The sequence below is a fragment of the Cylas formicarius genome, unplaced genomic scaffold, assembly GCF_029955315.1.
Source record: "Cylas formicarius isolate icCylForm1 unplaced genomic scaffold, icCylForm1.1 PGA_scaffold_2__14_contigs__length_35257938, whole genome shotgun sequence".
Classification (NCBI taxonomy): Eukaryota; Metazoa; Arthropoda; class Insecta; order Coleoptera; family Brentidae; genus Cylas; species Cylas formicarius.
The window spans coordinates 12,964,849-12,987,471 of record NW_026844319.1 but is presented as its reverse complement, the minus strand read 5'-3'; the positions used below and the strand labels follow the sequence as shown (position 1 = coordinate 12,987,471).

The 22,623-nt window shown below is 37.0% G+C and overlaps 1 protein-coding gene across 4 annotated transcripts in view; it reads right to left on the bottom strand.

Moving 5' to 3' along the window:
* The window catches only part of LOC132698758 (ras-GEF domain-containing family member 1B-like), a 151,901-nt gene that overhangs the window by 103,282 nt on the left and 25,996 nt on the right, over positions 1-22,623 (bottom strand). The window contains exons 1-3 of one of the 4 annotated variants that reach the window (XM_060664995.1): positions 21,647-21,805; positions 17,625-18,353; positions 1,173-1,289 (exon numbers count right to left, since the gene is read on the bottom strand). In XM_060664995.1, coding sequence (XP_060520978.1) covers positions 1,173-1,289 — 117 coding nt within the window. In that variant the 5' untranslated portion in view covers positions 17,625-18,353; positions 21,647-21,805. The other 3 variants (XM_060664992.1, XM_060664993.1, XM_060664991.1) reach the window with 3 other exon arrangements.

The window sequence follows — 22,623 nt, the reverse complement described above, 5'->3', positions numbered from 1 at the left end:
ATATGTATTGGTGGTGATCAGGGTGTTCATCCGTTCGTTGTTTGACCCTGGAGTAGGATCATTCGCCTGACGTTTCGCCAAAATATCACTTGGCATCTTCAGAGACCGCGCGTCCATGTCACTCGTACGTTTCCACACTTAAACTGAGTTTTCCATCGTACAAAGTATGGCTGCAATGTTCCTATGCTTTCTAGGGTCGTTAAGGACATCAGCTCGAAATATTTGGTCTTAGTGTAAGTCAATACGAAAGACAATTCAATAGATTACATTTTTAGTTCGCTTTCTTCCAGTTGACTCACTAATTTAAGTGTTGCTATGTATTACTTTATTTTAGTCTCTGTGTATTAGTTTATTTCAGTTTGCTTATTTTTCATAACTTTATATTTTACTCTTTGTAATTTTCAAACTTTTAATGTTGTTTTCCCGTGATTAAATAAATAAATCAATATTTTTGTTGATATATAATATCTTTATACCTTTTGTAGTTGCCATTTTCTCATCACTTCTGAAACGAATGAGATAATGAACTTTACTCTGTACATTTTAAGTTCTTTTTATTAATTGATGTATTTTATGTTATTGGTAATTTATTTAACATATCGGTTAGGTTTTTTTTTTAAATTATAATAATTTATTAAATTTCTCTCCAATTTAAAAAATCTTCATTCAAAATAAATTACGAGAGTGGAATTTCACAAAAGGCGCTAAAAGTAGTTACTATTAATGCGGTGCATTTCCACTGGTAAAAGAAACTCCAACCGAATGGCGTCAGTTTAGCGTTGGGTTAGGGCATCAATTTCAATGCCCCGGGCTAGTAGTTCGTACGAAATTCGGGCTTATGCCACGATGGTGCGCGTTCCGCAATAAAACGGTTTTTTTTTGCTAGCTAGTATAAGCAAATCTGCGGAAAAAAGGAGCACCAAAGAGTCCAAAACCGTCGCGGGGCAACGAAACTCCTGGGAAAATACAAACAGCGGCATTGATTCGCGGAAAAACCGGTGGAAACCGGAAAATAATCGATAGAGCAACGTCTGGGCCCCGTCGGTCGGCTGCATACAGTGTCGAGGGTCGATATTTTTACCAAGGAAATTGGGCAGTCAGGGGATGGGGAGGGGACTAACGCATTTCCCGACCGGATCAGATCGGACGCCCCAGCGGCGTGTGTTACTCACCTCCAACTGGACGCCGAACAAGTCCCTGGACCTTTCCTGCTTGCTTCTGAGCTTGACCTCCTGCTTTGCGGTATTCACGTCGACCAAGTTCGGTACCACGTTTTCGATCGGGCTCATCTGAAACAACGGAAAACGAAAACGTTGCAGTTTATTAAAGAAACGTTAAACTAGTAAGTGCCGCAACATAAGTGCACTTTGAATTACTAGAGAAGACTGCTGAATTTAAAATATTTTTGTAGTTGACACCAGTAGGACAATATTTTGGACGATCTCGGTAGTTTTCCTGTTCGTTACATTGCTTTAGACTTTATTTACAGGATATATTCGTTACTATTGATCCGACGAGTTATTAATTCTTACATTATTCCTGGACCTTACGATTCTGCAATCAAAAATATAAAAAGAATTTTTACAGATCAATGTTTTTTTGCAAGAACCATAATATTTGTTTGATTTTAATTGCGCGTTTTTTGAAATTATCCACATCGAAAATATTGAGTGCTAACAATTTTTACTCGTGTTTTCAATTAAAAAAAAAGCTAACAACAGCAATAAAAAACTCATGATAGGAGTTTTATGGAAGAATTGTTTAAAAAGCTTAAAACTGCTGTCCTGCAAAATTAGCAAATTTTGATCTATACAATAGCAACGCAAATAGCAAACTTAATGAAAACTTTTGTGTGACAGGAGTTCACAAAATAATTTGACCAGCAACCAAAAGATTAAGATAAATTACAGCCACACTGAAGCACCTTTTACGATGATGTAAAAACAGAGCATATGTAGATACTAGTATTACAACTCCAAAATTGCTACAAATAATATAGCCTACGTTACATACACTTTATCTTATTTCAAAATTGCCGTAATTTGATTTAGAACGTATATAGATATTTTATTGTCAAGACTGGGTTTCTGATGACATCGTAAAACGGTTCTAAGAAACTTAACCGCGACAGCTGCCGCGTTGCAGTTTCCTTAGTTTCCAAACACAGCGCCTCGATTGTTATCGTTCCTTTTTTGAATGTTTGTTATTAAACGCACATTGTCGACAAATGACGTGTCCGAAATGATATAAAGTCGTAAATTGTTGTTTTCGTGATATCATTTAGCGACGATAATAAATAGGAGTCACAATTCCTTTTTTTTCTGTTTATCGTTAAAATTTCAATCGTCAGAAATCGGCTATATTGATAATTAATTTTGCTCCGATCTTCGAAATAACCCCTAAAATGTAAATTTAGACTTCAGACAAACTAGTTTCCTATAAATCTGTAACGTAATGACATTACGAAAGCGGACATCTCATCAATTTTAAATTTAAAGCTTGGGGTCTATGTCAAGCGTTTTAAATCTCAATTTTGATCTAGAAGCCAGAGGGTTTATTTTAATGGCACCAACTCCTATTTATGCGGATTTTTTTATTATCCTCATTATTTTGCAGATGACTGATGCCTGCTTTTTTTACTTGAGAAATTTTGATTTGTTCTAAATTTAGCTTCATATTTGTAACTTTCAAAGACTCGTGACTTTTTGACCTACTATCACATTTTTGATAATAAATATATTCCTATTTGAAGAATTTAGTTCGGGTTCGAACGAAGAGTTAGAACTAACTTCTTATTTATTTATAAAAATAAAATATTAGAATCACGAAAATCACTAACGAATATCGATCTTCAAACTTTTTAATTACATATTACATTAAATAAGATATTTCGACCTATAAATATGTAAAGTTCTGTCAAATTCAGCGGAATGGTTTTTGTATGTATAACTTGGGAAAAAAGATTCTTTCTATAAACTTTGACATCCTCTATCTAGAAAAGGAAGCAAGTAAACAGAATACCCTTAAAATTTTTGCATTTTAAATGACTTATAAAACTTTTTTATTTAAATTTTAGGCATGTACAGAGCATTTAGAGAAAAACCAGTCAATGTTTGTCACATTCTAGGTATGTCAGGTCAATACATAGCCTTATCTTTTCTCATCATTTAGTTTCTTTGTGACTCACTTATAAAAAAAATGTAATAAAATTATAAACATTAAAAAAATAAAAAATCAAGCGTTTCCTCCCCTACTCCTTATATATTGACATCGAACCGAACGTTTAATTTGGGCTTAATCGATATTTCACTGATAATTTTTTCTAAATTACCCGAGGTTGCAGGCTGATGATATACCAATACCAATTTGATAATAATAATAAATGTTCTATTCAATTACGGTCCAAACTGCGTGGAGGCCAGTCCAAAGTCTCAACATTCACCTCAATTTGCAGTATGTGGTCTGGTATTATAAAGCTCATCTTGTAATAGCGCAAACGCATTCGTTTGACATTAAATATTGTATTCATTTGATAAAGAAGATGCTGAAAAAAGATGAGACTATTTATTGACTTAAACGGACACCTAGAATGTGATAAACCTTGACCATGCAATTGGTTTTTCTGAAAACACTCTGTACATACCTAAAAGCTAAATTTAAATAAAATTGTTTTTCACAACATCATTTCTGAAGATCTAAGCTACAATTAAAAACTATATATATATATATATATTCAAATCGAGTCGGCAGTTCGCGAGAAAATTAACTTTGAAGTTGACCCAAATTTTAGTAGTTAATTTTGATGCGAAGTTGATCTTGTCTATTTGTGGACCCACAAAGGCGTTTTCATTACGCCTTCCTCGATTACACGCCGCGCTCCATGCAACGCAAACCAGTAATTTATTTCGATCGAGGCGCAGTACTATTTAGGCGCGGCGCGCGGTGATAAGTAATAATTTCAATTGATAACTGGTGGCGGTTTGCTCGTTTTCCTTCCTTCCTTTTGTCACAAGTTCGATTCACACTTTCGGGAAGCGTTTATGCGATGATGACACTGCTGAGAGTAACAAACGTGGCAGTTTGGAAGTATTTAATAATGTTCGCCAGTTCCCTTTGAGCAGCTTATGCTACCTGCATAAGCGCCAATAAAACATGAATCTGTGGTGTGTGGTGTGGGTTGGTCTTCCTATAAAATCAATTTAATTGGAATGTGGAAGACGGAGCACTATTTTAACTGGATCTATTGCAGGGAGTCGATAACTTAAAGGACATTTAGACTAGCAAAATCTATGGCATCATTGTAGAAGCCCAAGTATTAATAAATCACATTGTTATTTAATGTTTTTTTGAGAAACATCCACAAGCAGAACAATTTGTTTTGTATTTGGATTTAGAATCGGTAAGCTCTTCCTTCCTTTTCCTTAATATAAACCATACAACGGAGACATGAAACTCTAATGAAAACATGCCGCCATTTCAAATTTTACTTCTGGATTCCCTCCTGCGTCGGTTTTTGCAGAGACGAACTTGCTAAGGTTTCACCAATCACCCTGTTAATTTCTTCAGAGCTTGACTGAAACTGGCTCGCATTTTACTCTGTACCTGCCTATATATTCTAAGCTAAATTGAGGGCATAAACACCGTCTCGGATGACTGATTCCCATATAGGTGACAGACAAAGACCTGAGTCGCGGTTAAGATTGTTGGAGTTGGAGATACCGGACGAAAAATATCAGCTAGGCTCAAAGAACAAGAAGGAGCCTTACGACAAATAAACTGATCAGCAGTTGCTGAACACAATCAAGAAACCGGACATAAAATTTTATTCGATAAAACTAAAATTCTTGCATGTAATCAATTCTTCTACCAACGAACAATCCGAGAGTCTATAGCAATCTATAAACAACTTAACAATCTTAACCGCGACTCAGGTCTTTACCTGTCACCATATGGGAATCCGAGCCGGTGTTTATGCCCCCCATTTAGCTCTGCCCCTCAAAGAATATATAAGCAGGTACAGAGTAAAATGCGATCCAGTTTCAGTCAAGCTCTGAAGAAGCCAACAGGATGATTGACGAAACGTTAGCAAGTTCAATCTTGTTAATTATATTTTTCTACTCCCGTCTGTAAATTGCCTAATTACACACCGATCTAGCGTGCGGCAAGTGTCACTTTACGTCAGTTTCGTTTCCCACGGATCCGAGCCTCTTCGGAAATTTCCGAGATTTTACCGCACTGGTTTGGGAGCAATCGGATGCTTTCGGAGATTTTACCACATGGCTTGAATTTTGACATTTGTCAATTCTGACGGTCATGTCACTGAATGCATTCGTGTTGTTTTGCAAAAATGTACCCAAAAATTAATACACCAAAAAATGTTATGCAATATATAAGACAATTGAAATGCTAAGTGCTATAAGCTACAATTAAAATATAGTGGAGTAGTCGGCAAGTAAAATGACATTTATAATTGAAGTTTCCCACAGAAATTTCACATACATTTTAAAATATTCTCTTTATCTCACTCGTGAGTCAAATGCCGTTTACCGCACTTGTTGCATAAGTAAAATCAGATAGTTTCAACGTCAAAATCGAATTCATTTGACAATTGTCAGATATGTTTTAAATTAGTACAATTGAAACAAGCAAAAAATATTCAGATTTTCAAAGTTGTTTATATACCTGTTTGATAAAGGCGCGGTTTTGCTGAACCAGCTGTCATAAACCAATAAATAGCTGTGAAAATCTGAACATTTTTACTTCTAATTTAATTGTATTAATAGTATAAACAATATACAATGTGGTAAACGCCATTTGAGTGATTTAAAACGTTTACCAAACGTGTTGCATGCTATACTTTTTCTACTGTAAAATGCACAATTCCACACCAATCTAGCGTGCGGGAAGCGACACTTTACCAAGTCATTTTCGTTTCCCACGGATCCGAGCCACTTTGGACATTTCCGGGATTTTATCGCGCGGGTTTGGGAGCAATCGTATGTTTTCGAAGATATTTCACACGCTTTGAATTTTGACGTTTATCAATTCTAACGGTCATGTCAGTAAATGAATTCGTGTTGTTTTGCGAAAATGATCCCAAAAATCAACGGTCATAGTTTATTAAACACTCGCTCCGCTCGTGTCAAATAAAGTCATAAGTGAAATACCGTTTACCGCACTTGTTGCATAATATACTATTTTCTAAGACCGTTAGTTCTTGGGTACATTTTGGCAGAACAATACGGATACATTCAATAACATAACTGTCAGAATTGACAAACGTCAAGGCTCGAGCCGTCGGTAATATTTCCGAAAACATCTGATTGCTTTCAAACCCGCGCGGTAATATCCCGCAAATGTCCGTAGTAGTTCGCAGCAGTAGGAAACGAAAGTGACGTGGTAAAATGACACTTTCCGGGCGCTGCATCGGTGTATAATTGGAGGAGGAGAAAACCGGATTTTCATCAGGTAAAAGCCATCTCAATTCAATTTTTAAATTAGAATTCTCCAATGTACAATGTAGACGCACTTTTAGATAGTATGACGAGGCCGGAACTTTTCTTGTGTGTAACTCTTAACCGGCGCAAACGCATTCAGCAATCACAAAAATTTCCGAGACCGTTCTCTTCGCTTTCCACAAGTGAGATTTGACCTTTGTAATTGTCTATGACCGTTGCGTCGTAATATTGAGTCTTCGGAGTACCTCTCTGCCTGACCACTCAATCTGTAAGTTTTAGTGTGTGCGGCGAGACCATTTCGAACTCAATTCAACTCGAATATTCGAATTCTCATAACGTTACGCGTGATTACCTCTTCTGAAGCGATTCGCCCTTCTCATCCGCCATTGAAATATCGATTTTTTACCAGTTTACGGCGTGTCGGGGTGTTTACGCCTGATTTTCGAACACGAAAGGCACGATTATAACGCGAAGGGGGCGGGCACGCATATGAATGGGGTCGAAGTTAATTGCTGTTTGATTTCAGGGAAGCAAGCAGATTAGGGAACCTTAAATACAGAGCCGCCAAATTACCGGAAGACTTTGTACATTGCGCTTCAATAAATCGATGGAAAATTTTCACTGGGATAATCAGCTATATGTTATTTTCTAAATAATATCTAGATAGATATTCAACTTTTTTGTCTCCTCCCTACTCAGAGCGTTTTCGATAGAATTTAGCCACTGATGATATTTTGAGGTTTGCAAGTTCTGATGGTCACTAAGAAATGCATTCGCGCTCTTTTGCAAAAATGTATGCAATGGCCGATAAACAACTATAATATGCTATAGTTCTTTTTGAAATATTACACCAAATGCTCAAAACTTTCAGAGGATTTGTTTTTAAGCTGAATGTTTCACAACATATCCAACTGCACAAATGGTTCTTCATAAAATATTTGACCAAGATACATGGTAATAAATGTTTTGTATGGACCGGTTATACAGGGTAAAGAAAAAGAATAAAAACTGTGATCAATTTTTTTATTCGAGTCTATTAAAAAAACATTCCATAGACTTAACTAAAAAAGAAAAAATATAACAAACATAAATTTGTATCATATTATGTTCTGTGATATTTAATTCTAAAAGTATATTGGTATCAAAGACCTGCATAAGGAATATGAAAACCCAACCTGCCCAACAGACAAGAACATTCAATCCTTCCATCCATCAGCCTGAAAACAAATCGTACCCCCAATTGAACTCTTAAATTTGCTGAGAGGTGGCAATGAAAGCACTTTCTCGGAAATACTGTAATCATGATCTGTAAGTGGACCAAACTACAGAACAATACTCCATTATTGACCTCACAAGTTTAGTAGAATAAATGAGAGTTTCTGATAATAAACACAAGTATTTTTGAACCTTTAAAAGATAAAGCATTAATACGATACACAAACGACCATCTTTCATCGACAACAACTCTCGGAAAATACCTAGTCTCATATTTACTTACTTTACGAAAAAATTTAATAATATTGATAGACTCATAAAATATGTTTGTGAAGAACATGTAGAAATACAAACATTTTTGCCATATGTACATTAATCTTAATTTAGAAGAAACCGTTCCTCGTTTTTAAGGATGGTTTAATTGTTTTTTTAATTTAATTTTTGATCTTCTAAATATTAAATTAAATAAAGTCTAGTCAAAATAAATCCTGATCATCACAACTCAACTACTGTATCGATGTATAATGAATGAGAACTACACATAAATATTTTTTACTAACGTCCTATTCAAGGTTGATTTAAACATCTGGTACATATTACGATCAAATGATTCACAGAGAATTCAGAAACAGAACTGTCTGGATTTTTTGTTTCTTGTCTATTCCCACACAAAAATCAAGAGGCGCCAAATCAGAGGGTTTCTCATAACAATGGGTCGTTCCCTTTCCAACTATTGGGAAGTGTCTAATTCTAATTTCGAAATTATGTTACAGTCACTCAAATATTGACAGGACACCAGTAGATACCAATAAGAGCCAGTAAATTATTTTGAAAAAAACGGACCCACAAAAGTTCAGTCAGTCGCATTGTGCGTAAACCCAAAATTTTCCCATATACTTAGGTAATACAGGCAACCAGAAGACTCAAAAACAATAACTCTTCAATAAGTGATGACATCCCTGTTCGAGCAAGGAAGAGGGAAAGAATATCAGTTGAATGGAAGGAAGGGGTTGTTGGACCAATCTACAAAAAAAGGAGACAAAAAGCACTGTACCAACTACATGGGAATCACGCTTCTCAACACAACTTATAAAGTTTTTTGGACTATCCTATTTTAAAGAACCAAACCATCTACTGAAGAAATACTTGAGGACTATCAATGTAGGTTCAGACTCGGACCTTCAGACTTCAGTATTACTTCGAGAAGGTCCCAATCTACTACTACTACTACCTTTGCAGACGATGTAGATCTGATAGGGATTGGCTGAATAAAGTTGAGGGAAACTTTCATTAGATTCGAAAAAGACGCACAGAAGATGGAGCTCTAAATCAAAGAAAACTACAGAGACTACAACTTTGAAAGAGTTAAAGAATTCAAATAACTCGGAATAAACATTATTGAAGACAGCTTCGCATTCCAGGAAATAAACAACAGAATACAATAACGAAACAGATGTATCTACGCCCTTCAAGAACTTATAAGATTGAAAGAAGTCATAAAGTGATAAAGCCAGTAGTACGGTTCTGAGACAAGGACGACAATTGTCGCTAACGAAGATCGACACGCAATGAGCCGACTGGAACATGGATGCTGAAAACCAACCAAGAACTAGAAGAGTCACTAATATAAACCGCTCCCCAGTCAGCTTGTTAATAAAGTGAAGCCGCACAGCGTGGAAATATCAATCATCTGTGCATAGTCAATAATAGTTAGTAGTTCAATAGTTCATAGTGACTTTAATTGTTTATTTCAGTGCTTTTCGTTGATTTCATGTATATTCTGATTACCTATATAAATATTTCGAAAAACCTTTGTAGCAACTAGTAATAAGTCCATTACTTTGTAAAAATATGTACCCTGTACATTTATAGATATGTGTGTCATTACGCCGGGGAGGCTTGTTTGCCCCGTTTGGGTTAAATTATTCATCAATCGCCCTTTCATTTGTCAATCTTCTTTGATAATGGCACCCGCGTGCGGGGGAAGTAGAAAAGTGGGCACTCTGGGTATTACGTCGTTCCCACGTAACTCCCACACGATTTAAAGCAAAAAGTCAAAATCCACTTTATGATATGATCACTACCGAAATATTGTGATCGTAAATCGAATCGAGCAAGGGGTTATTGATGCGGTTACCTAAAAGCGGAGCGCCGCCTCTCACTTCCTGGAACGTATTTCGCTATCTGTACGAAAGATCGCGGAAAATTGTTAAAACAATTATTTTATAATCGAACTCGGTCGGTGTATATGCGCGGGACACGAAATGGCCGCTTATATAATTTCGTTTTGCCCCGCGAAATTAACAATTGTGAGACCGTAACACATCCGATAATTTGTTGCTTTAATTGTAACACGAAACGTAGCTAGACAATTAATTGTCGGCGGATATTTATTGTCCAATTTGCTACCGCGGGCTCCGACAAGTGAAAAGTGCGACTTGACTCTACGTACACATTAGCGAATCGGATGCGAAGCTTCGAGCTTGGGTTTGATATCCCACGGACCGTCTGTCCTTTAAACATTAACCTTGCTTTTGTCACTAAGGAAAACGTGACATAATTTCTGAGAAACAAGTCTCTCGTATGAGACATTGCTAATCGAAACATCAGATATGTAGGGTTATGTCTAAACTGAAGGTACTAGACAACAAAATAATAAAGAAGCTTGATACAAATGTGGCTGGTTTTGGAAATTTAATGTTTTTTTATTTAGAATTTTTTTATACTGTAATAATGAAAATTGACAGTTTTAGATTTTTTGACATGACAATTACAAATTTGAAACTTATTTGGACGTTACACCTAAAATTCGCTAGTTTAAGCATATTAGAATAAATCAATTTTTTTTTCTGACTTATTTTTCAGAAGTCACAATATCTGACTTGCTTTTCAGAAATTCTGACCTGTTTCTCAGAGATTCTGACTTGTTACTCAGAAATTCTGACTTATTCCTCAAAAATATACCTAATTAAATTAAAACTTATATTTTATTCTCAGTGGCTTTTAATAACTTCAGATTAATAATTAATCACAATCACAGCTTACAAGAAAAAAACAGAGAGAACTTCAATTAAATAACTCATTCTAAGGCTAACTTTACGATTAAAGTATCAATGGTTCAAAGTTTTGGGAAAAAGCATTGTAGAATTTTTCAAAGAAACTTCCACAGGCTACTGTAACGCTTTTTAAAAAACTTCTGGATTCCTCCTGCGTCGGTTTTTGCTTAGTCGAAATGCTGATGTTTCGCCAATCATCCTGTTGGCTTCTTCAGAGCTTGACTGAAACTGGCTCACATTTTACTCTGTACCTGCTTATATATTGCTTGAGGGGGAGGGGAGGCGCTAATGAGGGGTGTCAATACCGTCTCGGATGACTGATTCCCAAATTGGTGACAGGTAGAGACCTGAGTCCTGAGTAACCTGCCATTCTTAGATATTCTTATCAATAGAAAATCAGACCTTACATTGGGTCATTGTGTTTACAGAAAACCTACGCACACCTTACCGATACCTTAATGCATGGTCGCATCACCATCCGGCCCAAAAATCATCGGTTATCAACTCTCTTATTTACAGAGCCGCAAAACTATCTCAGCCCGAGTCACTGAAAACAGAATCAAAACACCTTACCTCTGCTCTTCTCTCTAATAATTTCGACATTAAAGACATTAAACGTTCCATCAAAAAATACACCTCATCACAACCTTCCAATAGCAATGAGGCCGAAAGCAATCCTACACTTGCCACTGTGGTCCTTCCTTACATTCAAAACATCACTGATCACATATCAAAAGTTCTAAAGAAGTATAACGTCAAAACCAGATTTACCACTTGTCCAAAAATCTCTCAACATCTGCGGTCCGTCAAAGACAAAATTCCATTTGAGATGCCAGGAGTTTACAGCATTCCATGCATATGCAGCAAAGAATACATTGGAGAGACCGGACGAAAAATATCAACTAGGCTCAAAGAACACGAAAGAGCCTTACGACTACGACAAATAAACTCATCAGCTGTTGCCGAACACACTCATGAAAACGGGCATAAAATTTTATTGGATTAAACTAAAATTCTTGCATATGATCCGTTCTTCTACCAACGAAAAATCCGAGAGTCTATAGCAATGTATAAACAACCTAACAATCTTAATCGCGACTCAGGTCTCTACTTGTCACCAATTTGGGAATCAGTCATCCGAGACGGTGTTTATACCCCTCATTAGCCCCACCCCCCTCAAGCAATAAATAAGCAGGTACAGAGTAAAATACGAGCCAGTTTCAGTCAAGCTCTGAAGAAGCCAACAGGATGATTGGCGAAACGTCAGCAATTTCGACAAAGCAAAAACAGACGCAGGAGGAATCCAGAAGTTTTGTAAAAAGCAGCATTGTAGAACTTCGCACGGTGATAAGAAAATGACTAAAGAGGCAGAGTTATGTCTCATAATACTAGCATGTCCTTTATTGTACGATCATGCTATTGAGTAAAACTTATCATTAGGATAAGGAGGAGGTGACCCACCCATGGATGTAGCTGAAAAACTTTTCACGATTTTACGCCACTTTAGCTTTTGAATTTGGTGCGATTTTCTTTCATATGTATACATTAATCCGTAGTCTACGGTGCAAGCCCATAAACAAAGCTACAGTAATTCAGTTGTTACAGAACTAGGGATTTACATAAGTATTTTATGAGGTTAATACTAGCTTAAAGGACCTTCAAGGAACAACATTTTTTGTAAAACATGTTTGATGATGTCGGGCAAAGATAATTTCCTGACTCATTATACCTGAGACATTATCGACATTACTCTTTGCCGACGACCAAGACATAGACATAGCCTGTTATATGCTCCGAAAACTTCACGACGAATACGAAAAGTGAGGGATAGTTTTAAATATAACAAGTGCTTGGTAATAGGATAACATGACCAGTTGAACCCCAACTAGTGAAGGGGATTTTTTTCAAATATTTAGGCGTCTGATGGAAGGACAACAGAAAAAGTTAAAAACAAAGTGGGGCAAGGGAAACGGACTATTCGGTAGCTCACTGTTCTGTGGAATGACAAAATAACAAAGCAACGAAACCCATCAGTCGTAAAAAGTATTTCGATCCATGGATCAGAAATTTTGGTGTTGAATAAGAGAGATAAAGACAGGCTCCTTGTTCTAAAGATGGACTATTGGAGGAGAAGTAGAGGCACCTCACGACTTAAACACATAAGAAATGAGCGCATCCAACAAAACATGGCAGGAGAGGGAACGATAGTCGCATGTAGAAAGGATGGACAGCACGAGATGGCGTAGAGAAGTATTGAAATGGACTGCTCCAAATAGAAGAAAGAGAGGAAGGCCACCAAGAACTTGAATACAAGAGGAAGAGGAAGGAATGCCAATTAGAAATCATCGGCATGGAGATTGGAAAGACGGAAAACGGAGGAAATCGAGAAGCGAGATGCGGGGTCAGTTGACATCAAACTCGCGTATACCGTGTGTCACAAAAGTCTACATACACCCTTAAAATATTCATTATTTTAAAGACAATTTTCTTTTTGCATTTTTTTTTATTTAACACTATAAATATAATAAATACAATTTTTGAGAACTCAATCAAACATACAAAAAATTATTTAATACATAATAGCTCCGAAAAGTCAACATATAAAAAAAAAATTTTTAAATGCGAAATTTAATATTTAGTTCGGCCGCCTTCTAAATCTATAACCGTCTGGAATCTTCTCGGCAGAAACTAATTTTTCTACTCCCTTCTATAAAATATCTAATTATTCACAGATCATGCGTGCGGAAAGGGTTACTATACCACGTGAGTTTCTTGTCCCACGGATGTGAGCCCCTTGGGACATTTCCGGGAAATTACCGCACTGGTTTGGGAGCCATCGGATGCTTTCGGAGATTTTACCCCATGACTTGAATTTTGACATTTGTCAATTCTGACGGTGGCCACGTCAGTAAATGTATTCGTTTTTGTTTTGCACAAATGTACCCAAAATCTAACGGTCGTAGAAAAAGTTATAATATGCAATACGCTTGGTAAACTTTTTAAGTGGCTCAAATGCCGTTTACGGCACTTTTTGCATAATCTACTATTTCAGTTATATTTGGAGTAACTTCAGCCCAAGCCCCAAGCCCAATTGTAAAGCAGCCTTTAGTGAATCTTTATTAGTGATTTTCGTAACCTTTGTTCTAGCTCCTACCAAAGATGCTCAATGTGGTTAAGATCTGCGGACTAAGGAGGTGAATGCACACTTCTAGGAGAGGAAGTGAAAACGTGGGGGCATAATGGATCGAAAGACAGGACAGAGACAGAGAAATAGAATAGGTGAATGCAGTGGTTTTGGCACCTTGTACAAGATTCCCTGATAAGAGAAGCAATATGCTTTGGACCGTTGTCTTGTTGAAAAGTCCATAATAGACCTAACCCAATTGTCGAATTAAGGCTACTCTCGGTGATCCATTGTATTTTCAGTATTCATTTCTTTATTTACTTGAGTCGCAGGTTTGAGAGCACCAGTTTTCGGATTACACTGATTTTTTTTCAAAAACGTCTCTTTGATATAACGCTTTTAGTCGACCAGCCCGGGGCGTATTTAAGTTTTTCATAATTGTTTGTTGATAGTTATTTTCTAAGCGCCGGTTTAAAATCCTTTAAATAAGTGAAAATTAGTAAATAGTGGTACTTTTTCCCGTCTTCAATAAAACATTTGAAATCAAAGCACGCTTTGTATCTGCGAATTTAACGCTGCATTAATTTTTGCTTGGCGTATGTTTATTTTGTTTACCGATCGTTTTAAGAATTATTTCATTAAACATCTTTTTGTAAATTCGATAGCGTTTTTAAATATTTTAATTATTGTATTTATAATGTTTCATAAAACAAAATTTTTAATATTAAAAGTTTTAAGAATATATATAGACTGTAGTGACTCACTGTATATACCGAGTGACAACAAAACTACTGTCCACGTTGGCATTTCAAAATGACTTAAAATAAAAATATTCAATTTGGTATGTTGATATGGCTGAATATTGTGAACATTGGTAGAATAAAAACAATCGAATTGCTTTTCCGGTTTCTCCGGAAATAACCTATTGTTTGTTATTTTAAATAGAACACCCCGTATATTTTTAATTTTCTGGTAGACAACAATTAGAATTGTTTAAAAAATTAACAATATGCAGGATGTTCCATTTAAAAAAAAAACAAAGTTGAGATTATTTCCGGTAACGCCGGAAACGACATTCAGTTGTTTTATGCTTCAAATGTACACCCCTTCAACTTACCAAATTGCATATTTTTTTCACAAGCTATTTTAAACTGCCGGCGCGGACATTAGTTTTGTTGCCACCCGATATCTGAGGTTCTCTTTTGGACCCCGTAAACAAGTATCACCTTATTTTTAGAAATTAAAGTTAAATTGTGATGTTTTATCAATTTTGTTTGGGTTATTGCGCTTTTTTTTCTGTAGCCGAGGTGGATTAACTTTGTCCACCGTTCCGCAAGTCTATATGACGTCAAACTACGCTTGCGCGAAGCCATTCACTAGGGTGTGCGTAGACCTTCGCACTAAATTATTGATAGATATTGTTCTTGTGTCATTTTCCACAAATCCGACACCGCCCAAAAAAAAGGAGAGAGGTAACAGGTAAACGTTATGCAATACTTTCCTACGGGCACGTTTGTTTACTGTCAGCAGCGTCATCACCGAAAAAAAAATTCGCGTATAAATAAAATTATTCGTTCAAGATAGTTCGAGACCGCAAGTGGTTTCACGAAAGCTGCCGAATTAAAAGTGAAAGTCAACGCGACAAATTGGTTTTATTTTGTAACGATACCCAATCGAGCCGGTTGCCGCATTACTTATTGTTGTGCTTTCGATATCTGGCCGAGCCAGTCTTCGTCATTACAAAAACATTCCTGTTCGTTAACCCAAGAAGCTTATCGATTTTAAGTCCAAATTAGAACTTATAACAGCGGCTCTCGGAGCGGAACCAAAACTATTGGCCCACGTGGGATCTTAATTTCTTTTCATCGCTTCTAGAGGATTCCGTTACGGGTTTAATGAAACAATCAAGCAGAGGTGATAATATTTATTTTCTCGATAAGAGCAAACAATTTGCAAGAGGGGCCATTTTTCGCGACCACCAGCTTCATGTAACTTTCATCGAGGCCGAAAAATGTTTTAGTCATGGTGTAATATTTAAAGCGTCCATCTAGATTCTCGCTAAATATTTATGACCTGCCACTTTTCTATTACAATATTTTAACGGCGTTGTTGTATCGAGTGTCTTATAGCGCGGACAGGGGCCACGTTAGGGAAAACCATGTAGCTAGTAGATACAGCCAGATTACAGAGGAATCTATGAAGTAACTTTGAAAAAATTGTTGAGAAGGTCCGTTCAACATGTGCGAGATTTAAAATCTCTTTTCTAACCAATGCTCTTGCGACATTCAACAACCAACATGCCCGGTGACAGATCGTCAATAAGTTTGAATATGTCCAGATCCCGTTAAATCATCAATCATATATGAGTTAAGTGTGTGAATATCGCTGTTGGTTTCACCTATATTGCTCTTAGATATTACAATGGCCCTACTCAACAACGATTTCCACACACTCAACTCGTTTTGCCGTAAAAATGCCCCATTTAAAGTTATTGACGAGCTATCAATAAAAGGCCATGTTGATTATTTAATGCCTCAAGGTCATTGGTTAGAAACGATATTGTAAATCTCGCGCATGCGCATGTTGAATAGAATTATCGGCATAGGTATATATCTAGCAGCTATGTGGGTAAAACTCACTAAAATTTCTAAAAAAAATTTGGCTATAAATCCTTCCTTGTAAGTCACATTAGCCTTGGATTGTCACTGTGACAAAACGAATATTAACGCTTGTCCAAGTAGCGCCTACGTTGGTGCACTCTTTTAAGTATTTGTATTCGTTCTACTATTTGTGCCACAATAATCGAATATGCTTTGATAATTATCATCAATTATAAATTGATGAAATTGATGATTGAAGATTGATGAGTACAGGAAAATTTAGCATTTTTAATAAAAAAGGTACAAAATTCAGCCGTACTTAGTGCAAATTTTGGCATGGTTTCTTTTCGTGAACATCCCTACCTAAAGTGTGCTTAGCTGCTACATTTTGTTTATAATGTAATTTGGTCAGACACAAGTAATGCTGTTACTAGAACTGGAACTGGGACAACTTTTTCAATTGTTTTATTCTTATTTTCTTACCATCCGATGCGTAAAAAAAACCGTATATTTATTACAACATACATTACAATTACAATTTTTGTTTCTAATGTGAATAAATTTGCCACCAATGCCTGTATGGTTTTAAATTATTTGAACTTAGAAATCAATCGAAGAGATCTGTTTTAGTATTTTGATAATGTTTGAAGAGTGTCGTGTAACGGCTGTTTTTGTGTCGCCGCTGTTGTATTTTTATGTCTTCAATAAATGTTATTTCAAGGAGGGATCATTTTATTACTTTTGTTATCTATTTTGCGTGTTCATGCATATGATGTTTAGTTTTACGCTTTAAACATGTTCCATATTACAAAAATATAAGCTTTAATGCTTTCCAGAATCGTTGGTAAGTTTTGATACGTTTTAGTCCATTGCGCGCCGGATCTAATATAGAAACTAACCAAAACTAACCAAAAAGACAATGGACATATTCGAAGCGTTCATGAAATTCTTTATTTCGTTTTAAGTTTTATAATCACAGCTTACGAATGAAAACATTTTTTTACGCACGATAGTAGGGTAAGCGCTCCCACGAAATATGGCATTAAAAGAATCACGATTCCAACACCATCTGTGAATTCTTCCAGTGCCAAGTTCCGTAAGATTTTCGAAAACACAAGCATAAACGTACAAATTACAGTAATTAATCGATAATTTTATCAAATTCCCCTACCCCGCTGCGCGACAGCAGAATTGTCGGCAAAAACGCTCCCCAGGAATCAAATTTCCGGTGCCATATATTCGCATTTTATGAATGGATGGTTATTTTTGCGAGTTCGATAAACCTGGCGTCGGTAAAACGGCCAACTGCGATCACGATCGGCCGAGTCGTGCACGTGGAAAAGCAGTCACGTGTGACCGCCTCTTCCTCTCCGAAGAAGTCTTCGTCTTGGCGCGCGTGTCATAACCACCGCTCTGACCGCTTTGCGTTGCGCAACACATTTCCCTAGCGGCCGCTCGGTCGACGACGTCGCAAACAATTCCACGGCTAATTTGACGGCGAAGAAAAATTATGACCAGCCACGCGCTCGATCGAGATGGCTGATACACTAGCGCGTTATACGAGCAACCATTATTACTTCGTCTTAATAACAACCGGTGACGTCGTTTTGCGACATTTCGAACCCTACGGGACGGCGATCGGGAAAAACGCGAAGAAATTTATTGACGCGGAAAGCTACGGCACGAATCAAACCGGGTTAAGCGGCGAACGCGCAGGTCAAAGTCCGCCCCCTTAATGCCGACGGCACGCACACCTCTCGACAACCCCCGTCGACGTCATCGCAACGATGCCGCGGGCTCAGCGGCGCACCGCGTCGCTTTTTCAGGGGGTCCCTTCGCATGGAAACCATGGACAGTTTGCAAAAAGAAAATTGACGAACGATTCCCTGCTTCGACAGATCTGCGGACAGATTGAACAATGAACTTAGTACCACACTTCGTTTTATATTGGGGTTTGAACAAATTTTATTAATTTACAAAATATTAATTCTAAAACCAGAAGCTAATTAACTACAGTTTGAACTAATTAAACCTTTAATGCATCAACGTGTCTTTGAGATTTCAACAAATTTGATTAATTAAATACCAAAATCTATGGTACAGTACGTTAATGCATTAACGTCTCTTAAGTTAAATTTTGCAGGTTTTCACTTGCCGCATCACACTACGACCAGAACTATATTTGCCATTTTTACACTTTCGTGTGTGCGACGACAAGATGTTGCGATAATGTGAAAACATTAAGGTATTGCAAAATTTTAAGGATAACCTTTGTAGAAAGAAAATCCCCAGAAAAGGACAGCTTTGCTGGTCATGATTCAAAGCTCCGGACTACAGATGTCTGGAATACTAGATCTCTATGGGGCACGTTAGCACTAATAGATTAAAATTATTAAGCCCAGTGGTGTAGACCTCGAATTTTAACTGGAGGTCGTCGTTCAATGATTCGTCGAGAGAAAAGGTGATTGCGGTGTACGTTATTTTATGGACAATTAAACACCCTGTATCTTAAAAATTCTGCATTTCGGGACCTGTGTGTATAAATACTTTTTTTTCTAAATACAATATATTCGTTTAGTTTTCGTACAATTTTATCAAATGTATACAAGAACAAATATTCAAGTAAATAACCCCTTTCTGCTAGTCATGAAGTGTCCGGAAACTTAAAAAATAATAAAAAAACTTATGGTGTTTGTAAAGCAGATTAAAATATATTTAGGCTTCGTTATAAATAATCGAATCTCACCGACACTATGATAAATAATTGTAAGTATTCCCAAGGTCAGAGTTATTAAGCAATGTTTAGAAAATTTGTTGTCGTGCATTACTGTATTGATTTATAAAAATAAGAAAATGTTTAAAAAATATATGCAGTGAACGACTAAAATATTAGACAACTTCATTTAAAAATTCAGGTATTAGATTTCAAGAAAAATGCTGGCACATGTCCACCAGGGTTGGTCAAAAAGTAGTGGTCAATACCAAATTCCACTTTTTTATTTTTACTCAAATTTTTTATGAACAAAAGAATTGCGCATTTTTTGCAGCAAACAGGAAATATACAGGGTGGTTTAAAAAGTATGTCTATGCCAAGTTCCTTTTTTTCAATTGTAACACTTATTTTTTAATGCATATTCGAAATCTGACTCGAATTTTATGCATAATTCATGTAGCATACCCTTTTACTTGTTATGAGCAAAAGTAGTACCAGTAAAAGTCATAAAATGTTATCATTACATTTTTGCCAATAAAGAAACTGAATATAACCTATCTAAATAAAACCCAGAGAAATGAAATCTTATTTTTTATTAAGACAAAACGAGACCTCAAGAACGAGTTTGGAATTTGTTTAATTCAAAATATCTTGAAATCCCCCATTACAAGATACACAGTGAGTAAAATTGGGATAACCCCCATAGTGACCCATCCCGACTGCAGTTTTGGTTAGCTTCATGGTCAGATAGGTGGATACTGTTTAGTGATGAAGGTCATGTTTTGCTTAATTGCTACGGTAAATAAATAAAATTGTAGGTATTGGAGTACAAATAACTCCGGATGTATCCACAAAATCCACAAAAAATAAATGTTTCAATAATAAAATTATTGGAGAATATTTGTTCGATAAATATATTAATGGTACCCGATAGTTACAATTACTAATATGCCAGATAGACAGACTGGTTTCAACAGGATTGTGCTCCACCCCATTTTGTTCGACAAGGTCGTGAATATTTAAAAACTGTATATCCCGGCCAGTAGAATTGGTAGAAAGGGATTCATAGAATTTCCTGCAAGATTTTTTCCTATCACAAGAGCAAAAGGAAAAAACACAAAATTTAGATATAAAATATTTATAAAATAATTTATAATATAATATTATTGTTAAATTATAAAATTTATTCGACATGCTCTATTTTAATAAATTTTCTCTCAATTTTACTCACTGTGGATCTTGAAATGTACTTTTCTCTATATTTCGCGTTAAACAATTTACAAACTTCTTTTTGAGTTCTTGTTTTGTCTCCAATAAAAAATTAAATTTAAATTCCCTGAGTTTCACTTAGATGCGACATATTCACTTTCTTTACTTACATAGCAATTAAAGAACTTTGAATTATGCAAAAAATTTGACGCAAAATTCGAAAATAGATTCAAAAAATGGGCTTGTGCGAGCTTTTTGCTTGAAATCCAACAACACGACAACAAATTTCTTAAATAGTGCTTAATAACTCGGACCTCGGGAATACTTACAATTATTTATCACAGTGTTGGTGAGATTCGATTTTTATAAAATTTGATAAAATTGATAAAATTATACGAAACATAAAAGGAGATAAATGAAGAAATACAAGATACATGGTGTTGAATGGTCCATAACATAAAGTACACTACAAACCACTTCTCGAATCATTGAACAACGATGTTTAAATGAATTTTTTAGCCATTTACTGTATATCAGCGTAACTGAAACTTGGAATTATCTTAAGTGATGGATTAGTATGCGATTACGATAATTTGGCTTAGTATGCGGTCTACCCAAACTTATTTGGTTAGTTTTGGGTGGACCGCATACTAAACCGGCCCCCGGGGGGGCTAAATCACTGCGCGGCACGCGATCCGGTCCTTAACGGCCGCGGGAGGGGACGAAAGAAAAATTCGAAGGTGATGGCGTGCGAATGATTAATGCGTAATAAGCGAATATTGTGCGGCATGAGAAGTAAACGCGACAAATTCGCTGTGTGGAAAAGTGCAACTACGAAGGCATTTTCTTGGTAAATCATCTTCCAATTAAAGTGGGACCGCCCTTTGCGCGGGGGGAAAAGTTCACGGACGGCCCACATAATGATCAGGTTGACGCGGTTGAACGCTCTCGCCCCGTCACGTAAAAATCGATACTGCTATATCGATTCCTGTCAAACGGGGTGATATTGTGGATTGAAACGGCACTGTGCTTCTATTCTACGTGCGGGTACGCAAAGCAATGGCAACACAACCGCGGAGATCGGGTCGACCCGTCCCGCTCACCCGTAATGCCCCAAACTTACGCGCAATTCGGACACCCGAATTGAGATTCGGTGGTCCGTGCTTATACGAATACTGCGTGGCGAGCGTTCCGACCGGCGGCGGCACCGACGACGAGGAAAGAAAAAAAAACACAGCAATTAACGTGCAGTCTATCGTGACGTGCGTTACCTTCACAAGCGGCGACGATAAAATGGTTCGGGAAAAAATAAAGCCAATTAAGTTTGGAACGACATGCACCGCGATCGTCGGCGCCGCACAAACCAGCGAAGGAGCTTTCGCACGTCGTCCGATCGACCAAAAGCGCACACCTGAAACAGTCGAAATTCACGGAAAAACTGTAACGACGACCGCTATCCGCCGCCCTGACGTAATTATTCAAATGTTTCTACGGTGCGGCGCGCATCGCTTGGCAACGCGTCGCGCGCGCGCACTGCGCCGGCCGGAAACCGTCGTCACGCAACGTTGCAATTTTGCGCTCCGGCCTGTGACGTGCCATGCTGTGCCCGCGGAAATTGTGACGTTTTCGACCGAAATCGAGGGCGGACGATCGACAGAAGGTAGCGACGGGTCCGGCGTCGGTATTCCGCGGGGTTGGGCGTATATCCGAAAAGAACCGGCGTTTTTGGCAATCGAAATAAGTATAGTCAAAAGGAAGTTCCCATAAAAATAAAAATTCCAACCACAATTAAATCACCTGAAAAATAAAGACTTAAAATTTGAATAATTTTACCTGCCCTTGGTTGTGACGTCATTAAAGACTGCAAATGGTTGATGTGAGTTTTATAAGGGAAAATCAAACAATATGCGATAATTAATCCGCTTACTGCCCAGGCAATTTATAATTTCTTTTTTTCTTGTCGATTCATTTCATACCATTTTCCAAGTAGCATATTTTCGTGTTATAATAAGGTTATAAATAACATTTCGAATATCACTCAGACTGACTCTCTCAAGCCTCTGGTCTTTGGAGCTCTTCTTACTCTGGTAAGTTCCTTTTTAGCAACCTCAATGCAGTGGAGATTACAGGAATTATCCAGTAATTGGAGCTATCTAGAACACTGGCAAGTAGGTTTGCCATCCATAGTATATGAGTGGAAGCAGGTAAATCAACTTCTCTTGGTTTTATGATCGACTATGCCATCGCA